General features: G+C 35.3%; 1 protein-coding gene across 1 annotated transcript in view; it reads right to left on the bottom strand.

Moving 5' to 3' along the window:
• CTR9 (protein required for normal CLN1 and CLN2 G1 cyclin expression) overlaps nt 1-24,735 on the bottom strand; it is a 40,890-nt gene that overhangs the window by 4,515 nt on the left and 11,640 nt on the right. Inside the window, exons 4-13 of the mRNA XM_051209645.1 lie at nt 24,252-24,584; nt 22,772-22,903; nt 20,850-21,047; nt 15,574-15,796; nt 12,984-13,072; nt 8,251-8,451; nt 5,021-5,242; nt 4,732-4,848; nt 3,110-3,255; nt 1,276-1,432 (exon numbers count right to left, since the gene is read on the bottom strand). Of these exons, the coding sequence (XP_051075101.1) occupies nt 1,276-1,432; nt 3,110-3,255; nt 4,732-4,848; nt 5,021-5,242; nt 8,251-8,451; nt 12,984-13,072; nt 15,574-15,796; nt 20,850-21,047; nt 22,772-22,903; nt 24,252-24,584 (1,818 nt within the window). The remainder of the gene's footprint in view (nt 1-1,275; nt 1,433-3,109; nt 3,256-4,731; nt 4,849-5,020; nt 5,243-8,250; nt 8,452-12,983; nt 13,073-15,573; nt 15,797-20,849; nt 21,048-22,771; nt 22,904-24,251; nt 24,585-24,735) is intronic.

The following is a 24,735-nucleotide window of genomic DNA, read 5'->3' as shown; positions in this document are numbered from 1 at the left end:
TTGGCTTTCTCGTCATTGAGTTTAACTCTAATGGGTCTTCTTAATGTAGCTTTTCTGCGTCCAGAGAGGCGCAAGCAAATGCGTGCTCGTATTAGAGTATGATCGGAGTCCAAATAAGTATTCCAGAACGAGCGTCAGCCTTCTATTGAGCCTCTCAAACGATGAACGATGGTGTATTTGAGTCAATCGTTGGTTTGCTGCAAGGGATTGCCATGTTAGACGATGTCTCCCCTTATGCTTAAAACTAGTGCTGTCTGAAAATAAACGATTGTCTGAGCACAGTGCAGCAAAACAGTCACTATTATCTGTTCGCTGAGCCGAAATCCCCACCAAAATATCTTTCTGCTTGGTTTAAGCTACCTACCTGGGCATTAAAGTCACTTGCTACGAGCACTATGTCTGAGCGTTCAGCCTTATGAAGTTCAGAAAGCTTTCGCTATAAGTCATCTTTCACTTCATCCAGGCTGCAGTCAGTGGAAGTGTAGGCAGAAACAACGAAAAGGAAACGTCGTGTGACCTTCGGTTTCGTGAACGAATACGCAAACTCTAGACCACTGAGCCAGGCAAGATTTTATTCTTTCTGTAATCGTTATAAGACTCTGCTAACTACCAGTATACAAGAATTAAAGAAGTATATAATGAACTTAACTTAACTTCATTTCTTACTGCAAAGTTGATTTTTAGCGTTAATTGTTAATAAATTTAATTCAATTTGAAATGGTTTGGATTATACCGCTCCTGGTATTTTTGGTTGAAATCCGATCGGTCTTGGATGGTACATGGGTATCCTTTGCGGATTGTCTCGATATACCCATTATGACAAGTTGATATTGGACAGATGGGACGTGGCTAGCAGTGGAATCCAGGATGTGCTTTTCGTCCTATTTGGGACTCGTCGGCCGGATGTAATTCAATCCTTGAGTTAATGTTCACTCAGAGACTCGAACCCGAAACTGTTTGCCACTGAGTTATCCACTTAGCTACTGAGTTGTGATAGCCACCTACTTGTGCAACGGATATGAGATCTAGCCCAATTTGTAATGGTTTGGATTATTCCGTTGTTGATACTGGGATTTACGAATATCCAGTTGACAAGTCCCAAACAGGACTAAACGCGCGTCGTGGATTTTACTGCTAGCCACATCGCATTTATTATATATTAACAAAGTTATTGGTTCGATAGTGTTGTGATAATTTAAAGTGATAACAATTTGAAATATGGTATAAAAAAGAAGAGATAATAATTGAATATTAACATGATGAGATTGAACCAACTTGACGTTTTCGAACAACTCGTTCTTGTTCTTCACGTGATTTAGCTCTATCAAGATGATATTTAGCTTGACTTAATAGATCTTGGCAGATACGTGCTTCATCAGCCGCCATAGCTTGATTTAACACTTCATTCAACTTTGACAAATGATTAAATGTACTAAAATGCAAGAACAAGTATGAAATGATCAAACAACATAACCACGTTAAAACATAGTTCCTTTCATTTACTTGAAAGCCAAAATAAAGATTTAGATGGAATAACATGAATTCATTGGATTGTGATAGGTTTTCATCAGATGCTAAATGCTTCACTTGTATAAATTGTAAGTAACTGGCGAGAACCTAGCAAAACGAAGTGAATTCGTGTCATTTGCTTAATTCATTGTTCTGACTGTATTGAAAATGTTAAAATAATTTACTAATAATCTTTCATGGCGTATGCAATTAACCAAGAAGAAAGCAGACCAATAATCTAACGGCTACGATAAATCGATATGGACAAGGTACTTTAAAGATATGTGTGCTGGACTTATGATACCCATTTACTTTAATTCTCGCATTACTATGAACGCTGAAAAGTAAAACTGAAGTTAAGACTATGTGATTAGTGTCAAGAGAAATCTGAAATGTATCTGATTCAAGATGGTGGAGAAGATTTGTAGCTCAGATGGATGATTTTGATGAGGTTTTGTTCTCTGAGCTGGATGGTTTGGTCGCAGAGCTTTCATCGTCCTTCGGAACGACATCATCAGCACAAAATTCAGATACAAGTGAAGCGTTCGAATTTCTCGACATGTAGTTCACAGCTTGTCCTGTAGACCTCGATGTTGATTGGTCTACAGGACAAGCTGTGAACTACATGTCGAGAAATTCGAACGCTTCACTTGTATCTGAATTTTGTGCTGATGATGTCGTTCCGAAGGACGATGAAAGCTCTGCGACCAAACCATCCAGCTCAGTGTATTTGATTAAAATCTATTTAGAAATTCAAACATATCTTCAGACTTCAATATATTCACAGTTATATACAGAAAGTTTACCACTTTAAACAATATAATTGTTATGAGATTTTTGAATATGTGCAGAAAGCTGTAGTTTTAAACATTGAACTGGTGGGAAAAAATATTCACTATTTTAATAAAGGTGATTCATGTCATCAAAAAAGTCGAATGTGGTGAAAGTTGGTCTACTTTACGCTTCGTACTGAATAGTTTGGGGAAACAAAAAAAATCCTAGATCAGAAATATTTGAAAGTCAATATTGTAAACCGGATTATTTTCTTAATTAAACTGTCTATCTGCATTTATATTAGGTCCTGTTCTTGATTATGCACCAACTATTAAATGGATGACTACGCATTCTTTATTTATTTCTTGTCAATATTGTTTTAATTCATTTCGTTTTTAATTGGAACAATTCATATTCACCTCATTCATGATATACCATACTATAAGCTGACTTTATCTGCAACGTTTGTAATGCTCAATAAGATTGTTGTATCCAGTACTTCCGGTCACTTATTTGATGAATGCTAAAGATTTCACTTTAAGCCGTGAACATTATATTTGAGTGTTTTTTTTATCAGGGATGTGTAGCTTTACTACACTATTATTATACCAAACATTAGACCCTTGAAACAAATTCTGCAGAAAAAATTACGCTGAAATCTGAAGTTGTCATCCACTAAAAACATATAGAGAAATGGCTCAAAGTGCTAGATACAAAATACTTATACGAAATAGGAAACATTGGGCATAGTCATAGCCTGATGTCATGAAAAAAAGATTATAGTATTTAAAAAAAAACAGGGTGCTCTACATCAATTTCCACCTACCATCTGGCCATATTTAAATCAGCTATTGCTTCACAAACAGATGAAAAACTACTTGTCTCATCTTGTAGCACAGTAACAGCTAATCTTTTTTGAACAAAAGCCAAATTGAATGTTAATACAGGATCCCATGGTTTAACATGACGAGCCTATCACATTTTAAATAGAATAAATGTTATTTTTACATGACATGAAAATAATGCATTCTTAGGCAGAGATTAGTCATTCTTGTAGTAATGATAAGGATTAGTAACTACGCTTGAGAACTGGTTGTATTATTCAATATCTAGTTATTTACTTGCATTATAGTTTTTAATTTAAGCTTAACGTCGTCAAAATTCTACACGTTACGAGTTCTTCATTCATTGAAGTCGAACACGCTTTTCAGTTATTGGTGCTTCGTTTTTTTTAATTTGCTAATTTATTGTTATATTGCTAAGGTCATTGCTATTGTATTTATATGTTAATTTGACTCTAATTGAAGTGTCATTAATAAATGTATTCAAGATTTGAATTAGCTTGATGGACAAGTATGGAAGAGGTGAAAATCCTACCACTTTCATTGTCCAAGGAAAGAGGTTGGAAAACTATTAGAGAAACAAAGTAAACTAGTAAAAAAGTCTAATAAACCGCAAAATTATAACAAATTATTCTGAGTTCTTCCTAATCTTTCTACTATGCCTTTTGTTTTCAGTACAGCTAATAGTATCGACAATTTCAACAATGATCCGAACGTCACATTGAGTATATGTCTTTGATAGCTAATATCAATTAAGATTAGCTTGAGTGTTGTTAGAGGCGGTTGTCGCTCACTTAGTATTCACATTATGAGAAGATACTTGAGGGAAACTGAGTTAGGACGGTCTTGACAACCTTAACATCGTGATCGTAGAGCCCAACGAATAACCGACTGATGACGGCCATCCACAGCTTTTTGTGAATAGTCCGTGATATGTTGGTTTCGCACTTTAAAAGTCTCACCATCGAAGACGGAAATTCGCGTGGTATTTTTAGGACTCACATTTATCGACCTCCTGTTGTGGAAAGGTAGTATCACTACAAATGCTAGTTATCCGAAGGGAACATCTCCCCATCGACACAACCTGTCACTGCCTATATATAACGCGTATTTCACACCAAGGTAATGACAGTTATGTTCGAAGTTATTCAGTACGATATGCGATAGTTTCATCAGTTATTCCATAAACGAAGTTATACAAGTATTACGCAACCATCATTTGATGAACAGTTCGATAATAATTCCTTTCCCAGTAATATGCACTGCTGCTATCTTAGGTTAAAAATAATAAACAATGTAAACAATCTAAACCGTTAAACCTTATTTATAGTTTGCTTTCCCATAAATTAAATTAATTGGTCGCACAAACTAGGAAGTCTGACTAACACCTAATAAAATTGCAAGTGAGTATATATCAAGTGACACTTGTGAATTAATTACTCATATTAGTAAAGCTTTTAAAGAAATAATAGAAAGTTATGTCATATCATTGTGAAAAAGGACAAATGTTTGTGGACAACAGATAGAATCATAGTTTTGCAGTAATAAAACAACAACAACTAAAAATAAAACAGACAAAGAGAATATACTTAACAATTATAGTTACCTTTAATAGCATAGTTTTACACTCTTTCAACTGACCAGCTTTAAAATGTGCTCTAGCCAAATATTGTAACAATTCTGTATTATTCTGTCGAGAGAATTTCTTAATACAATTTTCATACTACATTTTAAAAAAAACAATGAAAGTCAATATAAATAAAAATATGGATAGATTAACAAGAGTTTAAATAGAAACAGCCATTAAACTATAAATATTTATTATATGAATATGACAATAATAATAACAAGAAAAAAAAGAGCAAAACAAAATGACAATTTTATAAATTACACACCATTTGAATTGCAGCAGTGTATTGTTTTTGTTCAACATAAATATGTGCTATATTAATCCAAACATCTGGGAAATCAGCCGTTGCCTCACGAACTTGTGCAAATACATCTCTAGCTTCATTAACAAATCCTTTATGTGCTAATACACAACCAATACCATGTGCAGCCCATATATTTCTAGGATCAGCGCATAGAACAGCTTTATAGAAAGATAATGCACGATCCTGTATTGATTAAAAGACATAAAAATCTTCTTTTTTTTTAAAGAATCATTATAATAGGTAACAATATAAACAGTACAAGGTAAGCTATTAAGGTTAGAATGAGCTACTGGATAAATCTGTTTGCTTTTTTGCTTATTGTAAACGGTGATATTTATTAGCCGACAATTTTCTAGTGATGCAAATTTATTCGAAGAATGTTATCTTTTCGATATCATTCATTATTTCTATTGGTTTGTTTACTATCTTCCTTTATTTACTTTTATTAAAGTTTTAAATTGTATTCATATATTCCTTACAAGCTGTTTTTAAACTGTAGCATTATGGATCACGGAGTGTATGGGAGGGGTAGATGGAACACTACATGCAGTCATATGCAACGTAGAATCTGGCAAATGAGTTGTAACACTATATCAACACAGCAAGATGCCAAAGTAGTGGTAAGTATTAATATTAATGAAACCTGGAAAGATTAGATTCAGAAAATCTGAATAGATGGGACAGATAAACTTTCAAAATAATCAAGGAATCCAGGCCTTATGGAGAGACAGAGTAAATGCATCTGCGCCATTAAGAATGATTTTGTGTATTATCATCCAATGGTAACGATAATCACACGGACATCAACCTAGTAGTCTGAACCTATCTACACGGCTCAGTCTAACGGTCACTGACTTTATAAACTGATTCTATGTTTTGATTTAATCGGCCCTAGCGTAATTCCAAATAACTCTTACACCAGGTACGCATCGCCCGACAAGGTAGGCGATGGGTGGGCACTACACTGTAGGATATATTTGTTTGTCATGGTAAAATTTTATCAATTACATACAACTGACAAGTTCAAAATTATAGGTAAAAAGTAGTTATAATCAAAGCTATGTAGGAAATATTTAAAATAATGTACCATTGTGTTTCCACAACAAATGAATTTAAATAGAGGTAGAAAATTGGTTTACAATATAGAATAAAACGCGTTTCTGAATATGTCAACAACATGTACACTAAGACGTGTTCTGTGATATATGTACTAAATTGAATTGTTTTAATGATCATCTGATATCGTGAACCGACCTACTTTAGATAATCACTGAGAAACAAAGAACCCTAGACCGTTGCTTTGTCCTAGTACGAGACTTTCCAGAAGTTTATATACACAAACTCAGGGTCTTCAGGTTAATCAGTAGGTGCTTTACAACTATTACTCATTCTTTTTCGCGAGTAAATACTTCACATTCGATGCGGTTGAAATCCACTAGTCACAGTTTCTCAATAGGATTCAGGAAATTAGTCACTAGTAAGCACATGATGAAAAGTTTGTCGAAATATGTAGGAAATTTTTAATAATTCGTAAACTAGTATGAATTTCCTTTGCGAAGACTCCAATTTGACACTGGTGTTTGCATATAAGCTTCAAGTCAATTATACAAAACCGTTGAAATAATTTTTCACATTGATTATCTTGGATAAATACGATTGCACAGTTTTCGATGTAAAACTAAATGGTCAAAAACAAATGCATTCTTCCCAGTAATATATATATATATGTTTTATTTCTTAGTTGGGGACTGAATTTTATTATACATTGGCTCCTGGTTTGTTCTTCAATATTATTTAAAAAGTCAACAAAGGTGAACGGGCAACACGCGCGAAACCAAAGGTTTTAGGATTCGGTTCTCGAGTGTGGATTTGTGAATACACCCTTCCGAGGAGTCCCATGGTGGAACGGAACGGCTGTCCAATGCTTCCAGGTTTTCAATAGTGTTCTAACACTGATTGTTTCATGAATTCAATGAAACTACTGTTAATTTGAATATATAACACATTATTATTATTATTATTATTATTATTATTATTATTATTATTATTATTATTATTGGATATTGTTGCTTTGTTACGATTCATTAACAATCTTAGACAATTAGCATGAGATTTCTATTGAAGAGGTGAATTGTGCCTAGCAATGGAATCTAGGATGAGAATCTCGCCCCATTCAGCAATTAACGACTGTATGTAGTTACATCTCAGTGTTTATATTCACTTTAAAACTCGAACACAGTAGAATTCGTTTCAAAAAGCGACGCATTATCCACTAAGCTACTGACTGAGTTCAGATAGTAACAAACTTGTTTAACAGGTGGCTTTGGATTATTAGCGTCAGAAGTTTGTGGAGATTTTTTAACTTGACAATAAGTTATGTCACAACTGTGCAAATATTGCAATTCACCTACCTGTTTTATATTTTTTCGAATTGAATAATTATGAATGACAACTGTATGTAATTACGTGTTGTCTTATGTAAGGATTACAAATCATTGTGAAGCTAAATACTGAAAAACTCAGACGGAAACATCACAATCTTTTTTTGATTTATCTTTTGACAAAACGACAAACAGATATGTTGGGATTCAAGTACCGTATACACGCTTGATAGAGAACGTGAGTGTAGTAGCTGAACTGGTTATAAAATTTAGTGATTGAATACAGTTGGCAGACTCTAACTTTTAAAAACGCTTACAAAATATGTTTTGAATAATCACAATTCGAATGAATGTTAAAGAAATATTTGTTACAATGTGGCACAATTGGTGCCGAAAATTCTTTATTCTAGCAAAACTTTTAGTATTGAATAAATCTAATATTACTATTATTAACTACAGAAATCTAGGGAATAGAACGAGGTGTTTTGTCGTAATACAGGACTCTTCAGAGCTGTGCACTCACCCACAACCTAAGGAATAAAATTGGAAATATGAATCACAGGATGTCACTAATTCAGTGGTTCAAGGATAACGCGCTCGCTGTGAAGCTCGAAGATCTTGTTTTCATTCTCTTGTGGGCATAGAGCTGAACAACTTCATAATATGACAAAGTAGTTGTTCCCTAGCTAAGCTTTCAATGATTTTCAACGTAATATCAGTCAGTTTACAATCAAAGAATAATTAAAATCTTCACAATGACAAAAACACAAGAGGAAGAAAGAAACACACAAGAAAATGATGGAACTCTACCTGATGCCTTTTACGTTTATCTTTATCTTTGATAGGATGATGTAGAGTAGTTAACCAAATATTCCCTAAACATATACGTGCAAATGCATCTGCTCTATACGCTGGCTGTCTAATAATCCGATCAAATTTCTTCTGGGCTTGTTCAACTTCATTTTTATTTAAGTGTAATAATCCAATCAGTGTCCAAGCATCTGGATTATCCTAGATGGAATGTATGTAAAGCAGATTATTCAAAAAAATGAAACAATTAGTTACAGGCAAGTTAAATGGGAAAACAAATGCTACTAAAGGTAAAAAACCAAACGTCAAAAAAATTATATAACTTAATTATGAGACATGACAATCAGTCAACTTCATTAAGTTCGTCTATCTTCGGAATCCGATATGATCAGTAAACAGTCATAATATAATATCTAAATGCATTGCATAGTTATGTAAACATAGTAAAATGAATAGGCAGGATCAATTTTTGACATATTTAGTATGAGGTTAGAGCAGTATAATCCACAGCGAGTATTTCTTCTTAATTGGGACTCATTTGAATAACTCTATACCTTATTATTCATTTTTAGATTAAAATATGAACCTTGTGTTTTTCATTTCAAAAGACATTACAATACTAGTAATGCTGTGTTTATTTTATTTAAACACATAAACATAGGTACAAGGAGGCACCTAAAATATATGCACCACTCAAATCATTTGATTTGTGTGAGGGTTGGGATAGTGACCTGGCACCCAAATCGAAGCAGGTGTTTTCCAAAGGGGCCACTCCCCGAACCTTTGACCCAGAGGTCTAATCCACAAAGCAGTGGAGCAACGTTAAGAGATGCAGTCCCATGGTAGCCGGTGACCAATAATAGGCTCACACATCTTATGTTCCCTTAGTATCCTGGAGCCCATATGCATGAGTGATTTGGAGCCAGGGTTTCCCAACTCCCCTAGGTGGATCTTCTCTATCCACCAACCCGATTAAAGCACCAGACATTCGCTTTTCGTCCTCTCAATTTCGTAAATAACACCCCTGCCGCGAGAAGGCAGTGAGTAGAACTTCCCTGGAAGTGGCTGTATACGAGTGGCCATGTGAGAGGGATAGCTGACTCTCCCCACCTTCGGCCGTACCAGGGCATTCAGAAGCTCTAGGGAAGAAATCGAAGCTTGAAGGCAAAAATATGTCAGTCAAGTAAGTCATAAAGGAATACACAATGAGTATATCTTCAAAGTTGCATCCTGATGAGTCGATAACGCTGAGCGTCAGCTGTGATTTCATGTCGACATGTCTTTTACCGGTAATGATTCCAAACATTGAATAACTTGGAAGTCACTAAGATCTATAATAAAAAGTAATGATGTATTTGTAATATCCCAATGAGTGGAAAGTTTAGTGTTTGATGTTTCGTGGCTTAGTGTAAGTCGTGTCTACAGAAAACAGATAAACAGACGAATTAAATTCACAAAGGTTCAAATAGTCACCTATATCAATTCCATCTGTGAACACAGGCAAAGTATACCTCTATTAATAACTATTGAAAATGACAAACAAAACGATGTTGATCGCTGAAAAATCCCCATTATATTAAAACACAATTGTATGAACGAAGAATATTCTTTTCAATAATTTCTCATCAGGTTCTACAATTATAAATCCAGATTAATAATCCATAAAATTGGCCAGATTTAAGGCAAAATACATCATTTGGAAATTGTAATATGTGAATCAGGAATTGTTTGTTATATAAATAAAATCGTTAATGTTGGGATGACTAATATGAAGTGTTAACTTGAATCAGTTTATAAGCGAAATAAAATTGTGAGATAAATTATCAGAATAAATATGGTCAACATAGGGTAAGAGAGAGAGAATATTGTGATTACGGATATCCAATTTGAAAACCTCAATCGTCAGACTTCAGATCTAGTCCCGACCTCTGATCAGGAACTTGAACGTTTCAAATCAAACCTAGTTGACTGTTGCTATCAGTTTAAGAATAGTAGATATAACTGCAGAAGTATTTTAACTAAGAAACACAGGGAGGCTATCATGGAACTCATTAGTGATGAGAATCTGATTATCACAAAACCCGATAAAGGAACAGGAACCGTCTTACTTAACAAAAAAGATTACATTGACAAGATTAATAACATCTTGAATGATCTTCAAAAATTTCAGAAACTAACTAACCAAAAAGATGTCAATAATAAGATAGAGAATGAACTGACCCAAACATTAAAAAAGCTCAGAGATCAACAGATGATTACCAATGACGTATACGAAACAATTAAGCCGATAGGTACATATTTACCTAGGTTATACGGACTGCCAAAGATACATAAACCGGATATCCCATTAAGGCCAATTTTGGACATGTGCGATTCCCCATATCATACAGTAGCAAAGTGGCTAGTAACTGTTTTGAAACCACTCCATAATCGCCTGGTGAAACATAGTATTAAGGACGTATTCCAATTCGTTGACAGGATTAAAAACATAAACACGAAAGATCAGACGATGATTTCCTTTGACGTAGCATCACTGTTCACAAATGTCCACTCAGAGAAACTGTAGAATATATTTGTGAACAACTTAGAGAACAGGAACTAGAAATGACAATCCCTGTGGAGATCATCAATGAATTATTACTAAAATGCACTATGAATGTACATTTCAAATTCAATGGTGAAATCTACAGACAAATAGATGGCATCGCGATGGGTTCACCCCTGGGTCCCATATTGGCAGACGTTTTCCTTTCTAAACTAAAAAACGGCCCACTGGCACAAGAGATCGATAAGTTTTCATTTTACTGTCGATATATGGATGATACATTTATCCTTTGTAACGAGCATACGGACTTGATAAGAACACTCGAGCAATTCAATACAGCTCACCCGTCCATAAAATTCACATGTGAGAAAGAAAATGGGAATAAAATAGCCTTCCTAGATGTTCTGCTTACAAGGAGAAAAGACGGATCGCTAAAAAGAAACATAAACAGGAAAATGACCTGGACGGGTCAATATACTAACTTTCTCAGTTTCGTTCCTCTACAACAAAATAGGAACCTCATCAAGACACTACATCATAGAATCAAGACTATATGCACTATGGATGCGATTGAAGATGAAACAAAGACATTATTTACAACCCTGAAGGAAAATAGATATCCGGAGAAAATTATAAACAAAAACTTAGCCAATAAAAGACAGTGTAGAGAATGCCCAACGGTAAATAAAAAGCCTCTATATATACGCTTACAATTCAGAGGCGACGCGTCGAGTGAAATGTTAAGACATAAGTTAAGTAGATCAGTTCAAAGGACTTTTAATGCAGTTAAACTACAACTAGTATTTTCCACACGACCAATAATCACTCCGAGGTTGAAAGATAAATAACTTGCTCCACAGGAGCAGTTGAATTGATAGATACAGAAGGACGTGGCTAGTCTAGGTACCTATCGCCTTAATTGTTTCGTATACGTCATTGGTAATCATCTGTTGATCTCTGAGCTTTTTTAATGTTTGGGTCAGTTCATTCTCTATCTTATTATTGACATCTTTTTGGTTAGTTAGTTTCTGAAATTTTTGAAGATCATTCAAGATGTTATTAATCTTGTCAATGTAATCTTTTTTGTTAAGTAAGACGGTTCCTGTTCCTTTATCGGGTTTTGTGATAATCAGATTCTCATCACTAATGAGTTCCATGATAGCCTCCCTGTGTTTCTTAGTTAAAATACTTCTGCAGTTATATCTACTATTCTTAAACTGATAGCAACAGTCAACTAGGTTTGATTTGAAACGTTCAAGTTCCTGATCAGAGGTCGGGACTAGATCTGAAGTCTGACGATTGAGGTTTTCAAATTGGATATCCGTAATCACAATATTCTCTCTCTCTTACCCTATGTTGACCATATTTATTCTGATAATTTATCTCACAATTTTATTTCGCTTATAAACTGATTCAAGTTAACACTTCATATTAGTCATCCCAACATTAACGATTTTATTTATATAACAAACAATTCCTGATTCACATATTACAATTTCCAAATGATGTATTTTGCCTTAAATCTGGCCAATTTTATGGATTATTAATCTGGATTTATAATTGTAGAACCTGATGAGAAATTATTGAAAAGAATATTCTTCGTTCATACAATTGTGTTTTAAAACGATGTTACCTTTTAAATGACTCCCTGAATAAGATATATGATATATTCAGACAACGAAGCTTAGAAACGATTGGTATTTTTTTGGTTAGGTATTCGTCACTTCAATAATCTTGGATAAACTCTGTAATGGTTAGGCATATATGGAGTGTATTAAATGATCAGACTTACTGATAGAACAACTTTTCATCTCAGTCAACCTTTACGTTCAATAGATCTGAGTCATTCACACCGGGTTTTTAATTATCAAATCATTTAATTGTGAATTGTAATAATCCGATATCTATCCGAATTGTGACAAACAGCAACTCCGATTTATTTTGAGAGGTTCGTTTACTGAACAAGTAGGCTCAGTTCAATAGGAATTTAAAATAGCTTAAATGAAAATTAACTAGGAGTCTATGCAATAAATGAAATCATCTCAGAATAAACTAATACTGAATAATTCTAAAAAGCTACTAACACTAAGCGATAGTCAAAGTTACTCACGTCTAACAAACAACATCTTCGTTTTACCACCTGAATACTCTATAAAAATGGAAATAAATGAAACAAATAATTACTTACTTGATCTACATCTAAAGCTTCTTTGAACCAAATTGAAGCATCACGAATCTGTCCTCGATCACGTGCAATACAACCCAAACGAAGGTAACCTGGTTATTGATTACATGTTTGTTAAAGGGGAGAAAGTAGAATTTTATTCCATATTTGTTTATTATTTATTACTATGATTTTAAACAATAATTACAATATCCACAATCAATTCTAATTCCCATTGAATTAAGTAAAAATAAAATTAGTCCGTCATAAATAACGCAACACCTGACTCTAGTATTCAATCATGAACAATGTAGAATATGAGACAGATGAATTGTTTCAAGTTGTCACAGCACAACAAGATGAAATATCAAGATAATCCTTAGTATATTTAGAATAGCAATATTATCAGTATAATTGGTTGCAAGAAAGATCAGTCATAGACAATGTAATTTGAGAAAAAATTTATGGAAAAAAGTATAAGTTAAAAACTCAAGAAATAAAGACAAAGCGACAATGCATTTGCGCCATTGTGACTGATTCTAAGATATGTTAGCCACTAAATTTAACCATCGGTTACGATAATTAAGAGGACCCCGACCTGGTATGAAGTGTGTAACTGCCCGAGTTATCATACACACCTTGAATCAAGACATGAATTTCTTATGAGATAGCGAAACTGATTACAAGTGAAAATTTATAGGTTATTTGATTTGGGCTCAGTTGTCGTAATAAAATTGATCGATATGAGGCCAGTAGTGAGATTCAGGATGTGTTTCATTTTATTTGGGACTTTTAAGCTGGATTCACCTCCATCTGTGTTGTTACTCGCACCGAGACCCAAACTCAGTGCTGTTCGTTTCAAACACCAAAGTGTTATCCACTGAGCTAAAGATGTTCTACTACTTCTTGGGAAGTGATAAACTTAATAATTCTAGTGTTTTGCAAGGGATTAATTAAAAATGAGGTTGTTTTTGTCATAAATTTACACTGTCGAGTAGATAATCGCCGAAAACCAAATAGTAGTAGTGGGATAATTCCGAAATAAATTTTCTAAAGAATAGTTTGAGGTCTTAATCATCATCCAAATTAAACGATACACACTGATGACACTGTATGGTTGTATCATACACTTAAATAAAGTTTAAAAAGGACCATAACTAATATAAATCCGGCCTTGATACTTTGAGTATGATTGTATGCTACAGAAGTAGGTGTAAACCATGACGGAACATTTGTCTAATGACCAGTAGCTTTCAGTGATTTCCCAATTGATTTTTTTTCTTATACAGAAAACTATTTTCAATATCTAATGGTACAAATCACCATCCAGATAAGTGTATTATAAATTGCGTGAAACATTTAACGCTTAGAAGGTGGTGATACAAAACCATGTAATTGCCCAGATTACAGTAGATGAATTACTTGTTTAACGCTTTAATGATGCAATGATCACATTAGACAATGATAAAATGGCAGTCATAATAACTTTGTAACTAATACAATTAACAGATCCCACAATAAAGAAACTTATGATAGACATAATCACTATTTGACTGAATATATACTGAGGAACAACACAGGATTATTGATGCACAAAAATTATTCAACCAAGATAGTATGATTAACGTAGTTTACGTAAAATAAATAAACTACTAGTCCAGAATGAAGATGAAGATCACAAAGTTACCCGATTATTTACTTACTTCTACAAATTATTTTTAAAAAAACTAGCTGTGATAAGAAGATAGCTGCACAAGTTTAGGATATTTGCTCCCCAGATGTCCTGGTACAGTCAATGGTGGGGAAAGTCAGCTATCCCTCTCGAAACGCTCTCAAATGGCCACTCGTATACAGCCACTGCCAGGGGAGTCCTACTCATTGCCTTCTCGCGGCAGGGATGTTTGTAGTGAAGGAGAACACAGGTAAGGACAACCGAATTATTTTTAGCATACCATTACATAGTAACTTGGTAAAATAGAAAAACCACACTATAACACTTAATTTGCAAAATGTTCAATAATTGTCTCGGACTTCATTGTTCTTGCATTTCCATACTAATTGCTTTCTATTCCTGTTCTTCCTTTCTTGATCTTCCTAATCTTCTGCTGCCAGACATTACATTCCTGACTCGCGTTGTATACTACTTATATCAATATAAGTAGCACGCACCACATTTTGTTTACGAAATTGAAAGGACGAAAAGCGAATGTCCGGTGCTTTAACCGGGTTGATGAATGCTAAGGATCCACCTACAGGAGTTAGAAAACCCTAGCCAATGGTGTATGAACCTTTGTTGGTCACCGGCTACCATGGAACTGCATCTCTTAACATTGCTCTATTCTCTTATGGATTAGATTTATAGGTCAGAGGATCGGGGGGGTGGCCCCCTTAGAAAACCACTTGTTTTGGTTTAGGAACCCGAACAGTCCCTACACACATTTAACGATAACTACTTTGTGTGACGCATATATATTTTGGTGTCCCTTTGTACCCGTGTCTATGTGTTTAGATAAATGAAATGAAATATCACTTTTCACTCAACTCTCTCAACAGCTTCATACAAAATTTAAAAAAGTAAAAATTTCATGGAAATCTTGTCACATCAAAAACTTACACTCAATATAACTTGGATGTCGTAGGAGAATACTCTTATAAATTTCTTCAGCTAAATCTGATCTACCTTGAGCTTCATGAAGTCTTGCTTGATTGTAACGAACTGTAATACTTAATCCATGATAGTAGTCATCGTTAGTTAATCCAGAACTATCTCCACCACATTCATTTTCTTCATTTCTTTGCTCTTCAAGAATACGGTCATATGACCGTGTGAAAAATTCCTACATGAAAATGTAGAATTATGCATAATGATGCATGGGTCAGTCAGAGAATTAGTTAAAACAATGTACGAGTTAGTAAAAACATGCATAGGCTCAAATTTTCAAACGATATCACCGAAAGGAGAGATATAATCGACAACATCCATAAGCAAAGAAATTGAATAAATGGCAGAGATTGTGATGGTGAGAAAGACTTAAGCTGGAAAAAATGATTCGAAAAAAGGGATGGATTCATGGAAAAGATTAAAATAATATTAAAACTCAATATCTAGGTGTAGGAAGGAGGGCGACCAGATAGTCGATCAGTCAGTCATGCACAATGTAGAACAAGGTACATATATGAATCATTTGAAGTTTTCACACCGTGTCAGCACAGAGATATGAAATTATGAAGACAAATCTCAGAGTAGTAGAACAGTTAGTAGAAAAAATAATATGATCTGAGAATGAATTCATGAAAGAAAAAAGATGTAAAATGATTTTAAAATTCAGGCTTTGAGAGGAGATAAATGCACTTGCACCTCTGTAAACGATTCTAAGCCATTTTACCAAAGTCGTTAACTATTGATTACGATAATCATACGGACCTCAACCTGGTAGTGTGAACCTACCCACATAGCTCAGTCCAACAGTCAATGACTTCATAAACTGATGTCATATCTCGGTTTAAGAGCCTCTAGTTTGCTTTCAACCTACTCCTATATCAGCCAACGTCTTGAGCCGGGGGGGGAAGGAATAATTCCATCTGCCCTATTGTTACTAATTTCAACGCATGAATATAACATGGAAATGCAAGAACCATGCTATATCAAACATGTGTATGAAAAGCATCTAAAAGATACCAAATGACCAATTTTAAACAAGAATAATTCCAAAGATATTAAGAGTTGTTTCAGCATATAACGAACTACAATAAATAAAGTTGGAAATGGACGGCTCCATTACGACCGGATAGAAAATCAAAGGCGTAAACTAGAAAGAATGATTTTATGAAAATAACCCAGTAGTAAACGGTGAGTAACATTATTATTTTCATTTATTTATTTATTTAAACACATAAATATTGGTACAAGGGGACACCAAATATATATGCGCCACACAAAACAATGAGAATGGGAAGAGAAAAAAGGAAGGTAAGGAGCGTAAAAAAAGAACAATAACGACCAGATTAGCGTAAGGTAGTGTAATAATAATAATAATAATAATAATAATAATAATAATAATCGGGGGAACGGGAAGGTACAACCAGAAGAAATCTTTCAATTAAAGAAGACACAACCACTTTGTATGAAGAAAGTAAAAGAAGGTTACAGCAGGATCGCCATTGGCTCCTATTCTGAGCCATATCTGATAACGTCTCTAGCCACTGTGTAGCACCATCTCTCGGACCCCAGCCAGGGAGTCGTGAAGAACCAACACAGGCCAGTCCTTTGCAGCTTTCTTTCATACCACGACAACATGTCATACACTGACCACCTCTCCGCTTTTTCCAACCTATCCCAGAGTCGGCAAATAATGCACGACGTGGAATTCTCTGGGACGACATTCGTAGAACATGTCCAAGCCATCGAAGTCAATGTTTCAAGATGGTGACACCAATTGAATTATTGTCTCTGCACCCGAACACACGATGCCGAACCTCTGCATTACTGACATGGTGTTGCCACTGAATGTCAGCAATCCTTCGGAGACAGCGATGATCGAACACAGAGAGTCTTCTAACATCCTCAACTCGGAGAGACTAGGTTTCATAAGCATAGAGCAAAACTGCTCTCACCGACGCGTTGTAGATCCGACCTTTTACAGCCAGACTGACATCACGAAAGCGCCAAAGATGGCCCAGATTGGCATAAACCGCTCTGGCTTTCACTGTACGTGCATTGATCTCATCACTCACGCCACCACCAGCATTTATGCAGCTACCTAGATACACGAACTTGGTGAGATTGGGCAACCCTGCCTAACCTCACTGCTCGAATGGAACAATGGAGAGAGGTGATTGTATGCCCTCACTCTGCCTGAGGTGTTTGTATATAGGGCTTTAGGATGTTAATAAACTTCTCAGGCACACCCTTCTTCAACAAACGATCCCAGAGAACAGTCCCCTCCAACAAATAGAAGGCAGCTGTGATGTCAAGAAACACTACAATTGTTGGTTTTTGATAAGTATGACGGTGTTCTAACACTTGGCGGAGGGTGAAGATATGATCAATACATCCTCGACCAGAACGAAACCCAGCCTGCTTCTCGCGAGTCAATCTTTCTCGAGTTTTGAACAACCCACGAAGTATGATGAAAGCCAATAGCTTGGACGCAATCGGAAGTAGACTTATCCCCCGATAGTTGTTACAGGAACGACGTGAACCCTTTTTAAAGATAGGGACAACTATCGACTCATTCCATGACGTTGGTAAACTCTCTAGTTCCCAAACCTTTGTAAACAACACAGTCAGTTCCTTAGCCAGAAAGTCACCACCATCTTTAAAAAGAGCCGAAGGTAAGTCATCTGGGTCAGGTGATTTGTAGCGCTTCAAGAGTTGGAGTTCCCTGCAGACTTCCGCCTCATTTGGTGGATCAGTCATCACCGGCCATGGAGGGCAGGACAGTCTGACCGATGTTGCCGGAGCAGCAGGACAGTTGAACTGCCCTTCGAAGAGTTCTGCCCATCGTCCATGACGTCGATGGATGTTAGTGATTGGCATCCCGTCATCCTGACAGATTGTTTCACTCACACCAGACTTCTTGCTGCCAGTGGCTCGGATGAGTTGGAAGAGCTTCCGGTAATTACCAGATGCAGCTTCTGCTTCCAGCTCATTAGCACGCTCCGACCACCAGACTTCTCGGTCCTTAAGCAAGCTTTGCCCGATTTCATTACGTAACAGCCTTCGTTTGTGGTCAAACTCACGGTCACCCAGAGTAGATCGACGGGCTTCAATGAATTGTAAGGAACCAGAAGAAACCGAGTGCTTATAAGCAGGACGTTTCGCGAAGCTGCAAGCGGCTTTACTTGCCATTTCCATGGCGTCATGCAATTGCAACCAATGCTCGTCTATACTTTTCGGTGGAGTGGTAGCTAGCCTAGAAGCTAGCTCGGTTCGATACTTACTAGCAACAGAAGTTGCAACCAGCTTGCTAATATCAATCCGTTGGTGGTGGTCACGTCGTTAGCCACTGAAAAGTGAGGTATGATTGGCGCAGATCAGGGCATGGTCAGAGTCCAGATAGGTACTCCAAAAGGAGTGGCAGTCTTGTACACAACCATGCCAGCGGTAGCTGATCGCGATGTGATCAATCTGAGTCCAGGCTTGAGATGCAGAGGGAGGACTCCAGGTGGAACTTCGGCGATGACTGTGCCGAAAGTTAGTGCTAGCCAGAAACAGGTTGTGGTCTATGCACAGTTGCAGTAGACGGTCCTCATCCCCGTTATCTGTCCAGCGACCAACAAGTCCCCATCGGTCACCTAAACGACTCTCTTCTGTACCTAGACGCCCGACCTGAGCATTCAAGTCTCCGGCTAGTACTACAATATCTGTCGAACGCATTTTCTAGAGCAGGACAGTTAACTGGTGGTGCATCCGGGCTGCCATCTGTCGAAGCATAGGTGGAGATGACGAAAAGACATCGTTTCTCACGCCGATTTCTTCTCACTTTGATGGAACCTTCTAATCTAACAGCACATAAACGACTGTTAATGGGGATCCAATCGTTTAGTGCTGCCTCAGCTCTAGCGCTTAGTGCGACACCAACGCCAGCAAGACCAGACGAAGATGCCACAGGGTCCCCGGATAAACGCACGTAAAACAAGCTTTTCAAAGCGACAGATGGAGAGCGAATTTGTAGTACTTCACCAGAGTCTTGAATACGGGTCCAGGATAGACAACAAATGTCGACATTAAGACTTTCCAAAGACATAGCCAGCCCTATTCCTTGTCCGACCTGCATAAGTGTGTGAACGTTGAAGGCAGCCAGTTTGAATGGTGCACGTTGTTTCAGAAAAACTGATTCAGTATTCGCATTTTGTGGTAGCATACAGTATTCAACCAGGCAGTGACTCGAGAACGTTTAGATAGAACCGAGTTTCAACCATAAGCGAGCTGTTGTATAAGTCGAAAAATAAGGATAGACAGAGTGGGAATAAAAGAGAGTGAATAAGTGACGTGGTAAATAATAATGTGAATTGTTTGACTGTTAATCGAAGCGTGAATAGAATTTTCAGTAAATATCGTCATTTTCGTTTTATTTGTGAGTAACATTACCGATCCTCTGTAACAATTTGGATTACGATTATGGAGTATACTACAACCACGAATCAACACCATTTAACATGGATTAAAATAGCAGTCACTGACATTATGGGTTATTACAATGTTTTGACTTGCCCACTGCTCAAACTTTGGCTCAAAGTAATCCTGTGTTAGTTTTATGATCTGAGATTCAAATTCCAATTCTATATACACACACTAAACGCTTGGTTCAACTGTTATTCATGTAAAAATATTGGGAATAATTAGAAAGGCCAAGCTGAATGATTGATCTTCCTTGTCAAATAATTATCAACAATAACACACTAGTCCAAACATATTAATCATTCAACTCTTTCCGATGACCCACCACAAGGGATAAATGTAAGCACGAGTTACTGCTGCTAATAATGTAAAACTACTTTATACTTTGATGGTACCGGGAGTGTGTTGTACTTCCTGGTCCTAATTAAGTGACTGGGTGACATGTATATCACCTTACAGTAAATGGTATAATATAAATAACAAAATATTTAAATCTTTTTCTGTAACTTACCCACACTACCATACATCGCATCATTCGGAGCTGTTTGTAATATCCCATAGATGGCGAAATTGAGAAGGAATGTTAAAATTAGGTAAGTTTGCTCAACTTTACTTCCTGGTTTAAGGAAGTATAGAGATGGGTGTGTTTAGATTCCCTTACTCTGTTTGGTGGTTGTTTTTGTGCAGTTTCCAAGATAGCAGTTTAACAGATAATAATAATAATGACAACAATCATTTTTAGAAAAATAATAGTAATACATACTTACAGAAGATTTATCATATTCTCCTTTTATAAAATGAAGTGCACCAATATTGTTTAAAATTTCTGGTGCAATTTCCAGCTGAATATTCTCTAAAATTGTTAATGCTTTAGAATAAGCATCTAAAGCTCCATTAATATCGTTATCTAATAACTGAGCATATTCAATCCATGCTTCGACATCTTCCGGTTGACTTTCAGTTACCTAAATGTATAAACCAAAAAAACTTTCATTGAAATCATGAACCAATCTAAGTTAGACCACCATTGAAAACCTGTAAGCACTGGATGACCGTTTCGACCTACTATGGGACTCCTCAGCAGTACAAATCCACGATTCCACACACTGGAATCGAACCCAGGACCTTCGGTCACGGGCGCGAATGCTTAACATTTCAACCACTGAGCTGGCATCTAACGGAGTGAAGGGGAATACGATAACCTTATCATATGAACAATTATCAATAATTACGAAAGAAACTAGTCATAAATAGGACTTTTTCTTCCCTGAAATCGACAGAAAAGAACTAAAAACCAGTAGGTTTTTTCAAAGTAAATAGATTTCATATTGGATTGATTTTTTAAGCAAGAACTACGTACTTGCTAATTTAACTGTAACTGAATGATCCTTGAACAATTCAAAAGCGAATCAAATCTGTTTTTCAGCAACATATTTTTTCTTAGAAAAATGAGAAAAGTAATAAACGCTTTCCCATCTTTGAATGTCCTTTTTATTTACATTAATTCCGTACACAAGTTTAAAGAAATACTAAATGAATGCAATTCACATTTCTTATTATGAAATAATTTCATTCTTGTCAAATTTTGTATACACTAATTACAGTGCAAACTAAAAAAACAAATTATAAATGGATCTAACATTTTTGTCATATATATGACATCTTGAGATAAAGTGAATTCTCTTATCAAAGACTTTTATATAGAGATTGATTCAACAACTATATCACTTGAGAAGTATTCTAGTCATAACTCAATGTTGAATTCATCAACCATTTCAATATAAATTCAGCATATATTTTAATCGAATAGCGATACCTACTATCACAATACTATGGAATCCACCTTTAAATCTGTATTTTATTATGATTATTTCGATTTGTCTATATAGGATCAGTTTTTCTATTGTTTTTAGTTTTATTTTTCTCTTTTTCTATGGTTTTTTTTTCAGAATTGTACAGTTTTTGTAAATGAACTTGTTGTGTAGGATTCCTTTATTGAATCAATCATTGTATGATTGAATTGGTAATATTTAATTATTTTTTATATAATTGTTCTATTATTCATTTTTAATAACATTTAATCTAATGTATCTTCTCTTTGTTTTAAATAACATAAATGAATTACATTAATTTTAATATTAATCATACAATGTGATTCAATATTTTGTTGAAATAGAATATTTGTTAATGTATAGTTTTAAAAGTGGAAAGGTAAGAAGAAGCGCTGGAAGTGGATAGGACACACATTGAGGAAAGCACCCAACTGCATCACAAGACAAGCCCTCAAATGGAATCCTCAAGGCCAAAGGGAAAGAGGAAGACGAAAGAACACATTACGCCGGGAAATGGAGATAGACATGAGACAAATGAACAAGGATTGGATCGAATTAGAAAGGAAGGCCCAGGACAGAGTGGGCTGGAGAATGCTGGTCGGCGGCCTATGCTCCATTAGGAGTAACAGGCGTAAGTAAGTAATAGTTTTAAAGAATACCACAGTATATGATATAAAGTGTAAAGTCAATTATATATCGAGAGTAATTTTTTTTAAAAATGATTACATAATTATAATAATAATAAACATGTACAGTGAAATAAGTTTACTGGATAAGACCAGGAAAAGAAAGTAAGATTAAACAATTTCATTATCAAATACAGTTGAAAACAAACAACTATATTACCATAATCTTACTTGTTTAAATAATTGTTTTGACTGTGTACGTTTATCTGGCTTGTTAGATTGAGCATATAAGCTACCTAGTATTTTTAAAGTTTCATAATTATTTGGATTATCTTTTAGTACACGTTCGAATGACATAGCAGCCTAATTGAGAAGTCAAAAAGAAATAATTACAGTATCCAATAGTGTATATACATGTAAATACTACGATTGGAAATAATGAATATGAAAATTTAGTACAAATGAAGTTGACAACCAAAAATTATCAGTTATCATCAAAGTAAAACCTGTCAACGATTTGGGTTGGTTCAAGTTGCTAGAGCACATTAGCTCAATAAGATGAGATGCAAAAGAACGAAATAATGTTGCAGCAATTGATAATGAGAACAACTGAATACCAGTAATAGATTTTAATCAAAGATGAGTGGTGGTTACCACTGGAATCCAAAACGCACGTTTTGTCTTATCTAGAACTTGTCAGCTGGATATACTTGCACCCGAGTGTTGATGTTCAAATCGAGACTTGAAACCCGTACTTTTTGCTTAAAATGCTCAACGGGTTATCCACTTAACTAATTAAACCTGATAATTAATGCCTTGTTCAACGGAGCGAACTTTAATTCACTTCTAAGGTTCCTTTTGTATTTTCTCATTGTAGATATTAAGAATTATAGCTGACCAGACTCTTTTGGCATATGTGAATCCTGTGAAAATGCCTCGATATTACCCCTAACACCAATAACAAAAACATTCACATAACTCCTGTGAATGAAAACGGAATACGATTCGAAAAGACAATAGAAAAGTATGATATGAAGGAATACAAGAATTCAAGATCAAGAAAACAAAAATGAAAAATTGATTAATTTGTGTCATGTGTCAAGTCACCAATCAGAATCCTGATTCTGATTAGATCTATTTCGCGTCTACTGTTTTCTGGACGGCCTAGCATCCCTAAACTGACGAATTACACGTAACATCAGCACCGCTGACCTGTGGCCGACGCAGCTAGGTGGTTCCTATCGAACAATTATTCCCATCCCTTTTTCTATCCTCTCTTGTTGGAGACCAGAAGTAGCAACCAGCCTCCGTTATACTTATAATTCAAACAGACCTGGTTTATAAACAGATATACCAAACCATAGAACATCTTAAAATTAGGAATTGTACTTAATTGTAATTGTACTTAATCCGTTAACCGAAGCTTACGATGGACGGAATACATAGAAATGGTAATCTAGTTACTTAATAGCTATACAACAAAATTATAACTAATTATAAGTCGTAAAACCAGTTTCAACTTCTACAATACTTTTTCCGTTATAACAGTGTTACCTATGTAAATAACTACCGGCATTTCCTGAGCTTTTTTTGGAATGTCATCAAAAATATGAGTTTGAGTTGTAGAGTACTTCTAAGAGTCAAACTATGTATTTAAAACGATGAGTTTAAATAGTTATCAGAAACGATAAGCAAATAAATTAATACTTACATGTTCTAAATCATTACGATGTAAATACATTTGACCAAGACCATAAAATGGTAAAATAAATGTTGAAGAAGCAAGTTGTGTGGCTAAATAATAATACTGAAATGCATTATCATAATTTTCTTGTATATGAAATGCTCTAGCCATTTGATAACAACTTTCAGCACGTATAGATTCCGTTTCAGTATTATAGAATGCATGTAAAGCTAATCGATGAACTTTAGCATATTCCTTTTTATAAAAAAAATGATCAGCTAGATGATTTAACACCATAGGATTAGTTGAGTCAAGATTATAAGCGCGTGATAATTTCTGAACTCCTTGTTTAATTGACTCCTGATATGAAAATAATAATAATTGCGAATAAATACACAAATTGTACATGCTTACTTATCGTTTCGACTTTTATGTAAAATATATTAATTGTTTAGAAAACCCCATCATATTAAAACACTAGTATATGCATGAAGAATGTTTTCAATAAATC

The sequence above is a fragment of the Schistosoma haematobium genome, chromosome 1, assembly GCF_000699445.3.
Source record: "Schistosoma haematobium chromosome 1, whole genome shotgun sequence".
Classification (NCBI taxonomy): Eukaryota; Metazoa; Platyhelminthes; class Trematoda; order Strigeidida; family Schistosomatidae; genus Schistosoma; species Schistosoma haematobium.
Note: the sequence above shows the minus strand (reverse complement) of the source record. Positions and strands in the feature narration are given on the sequence as shown.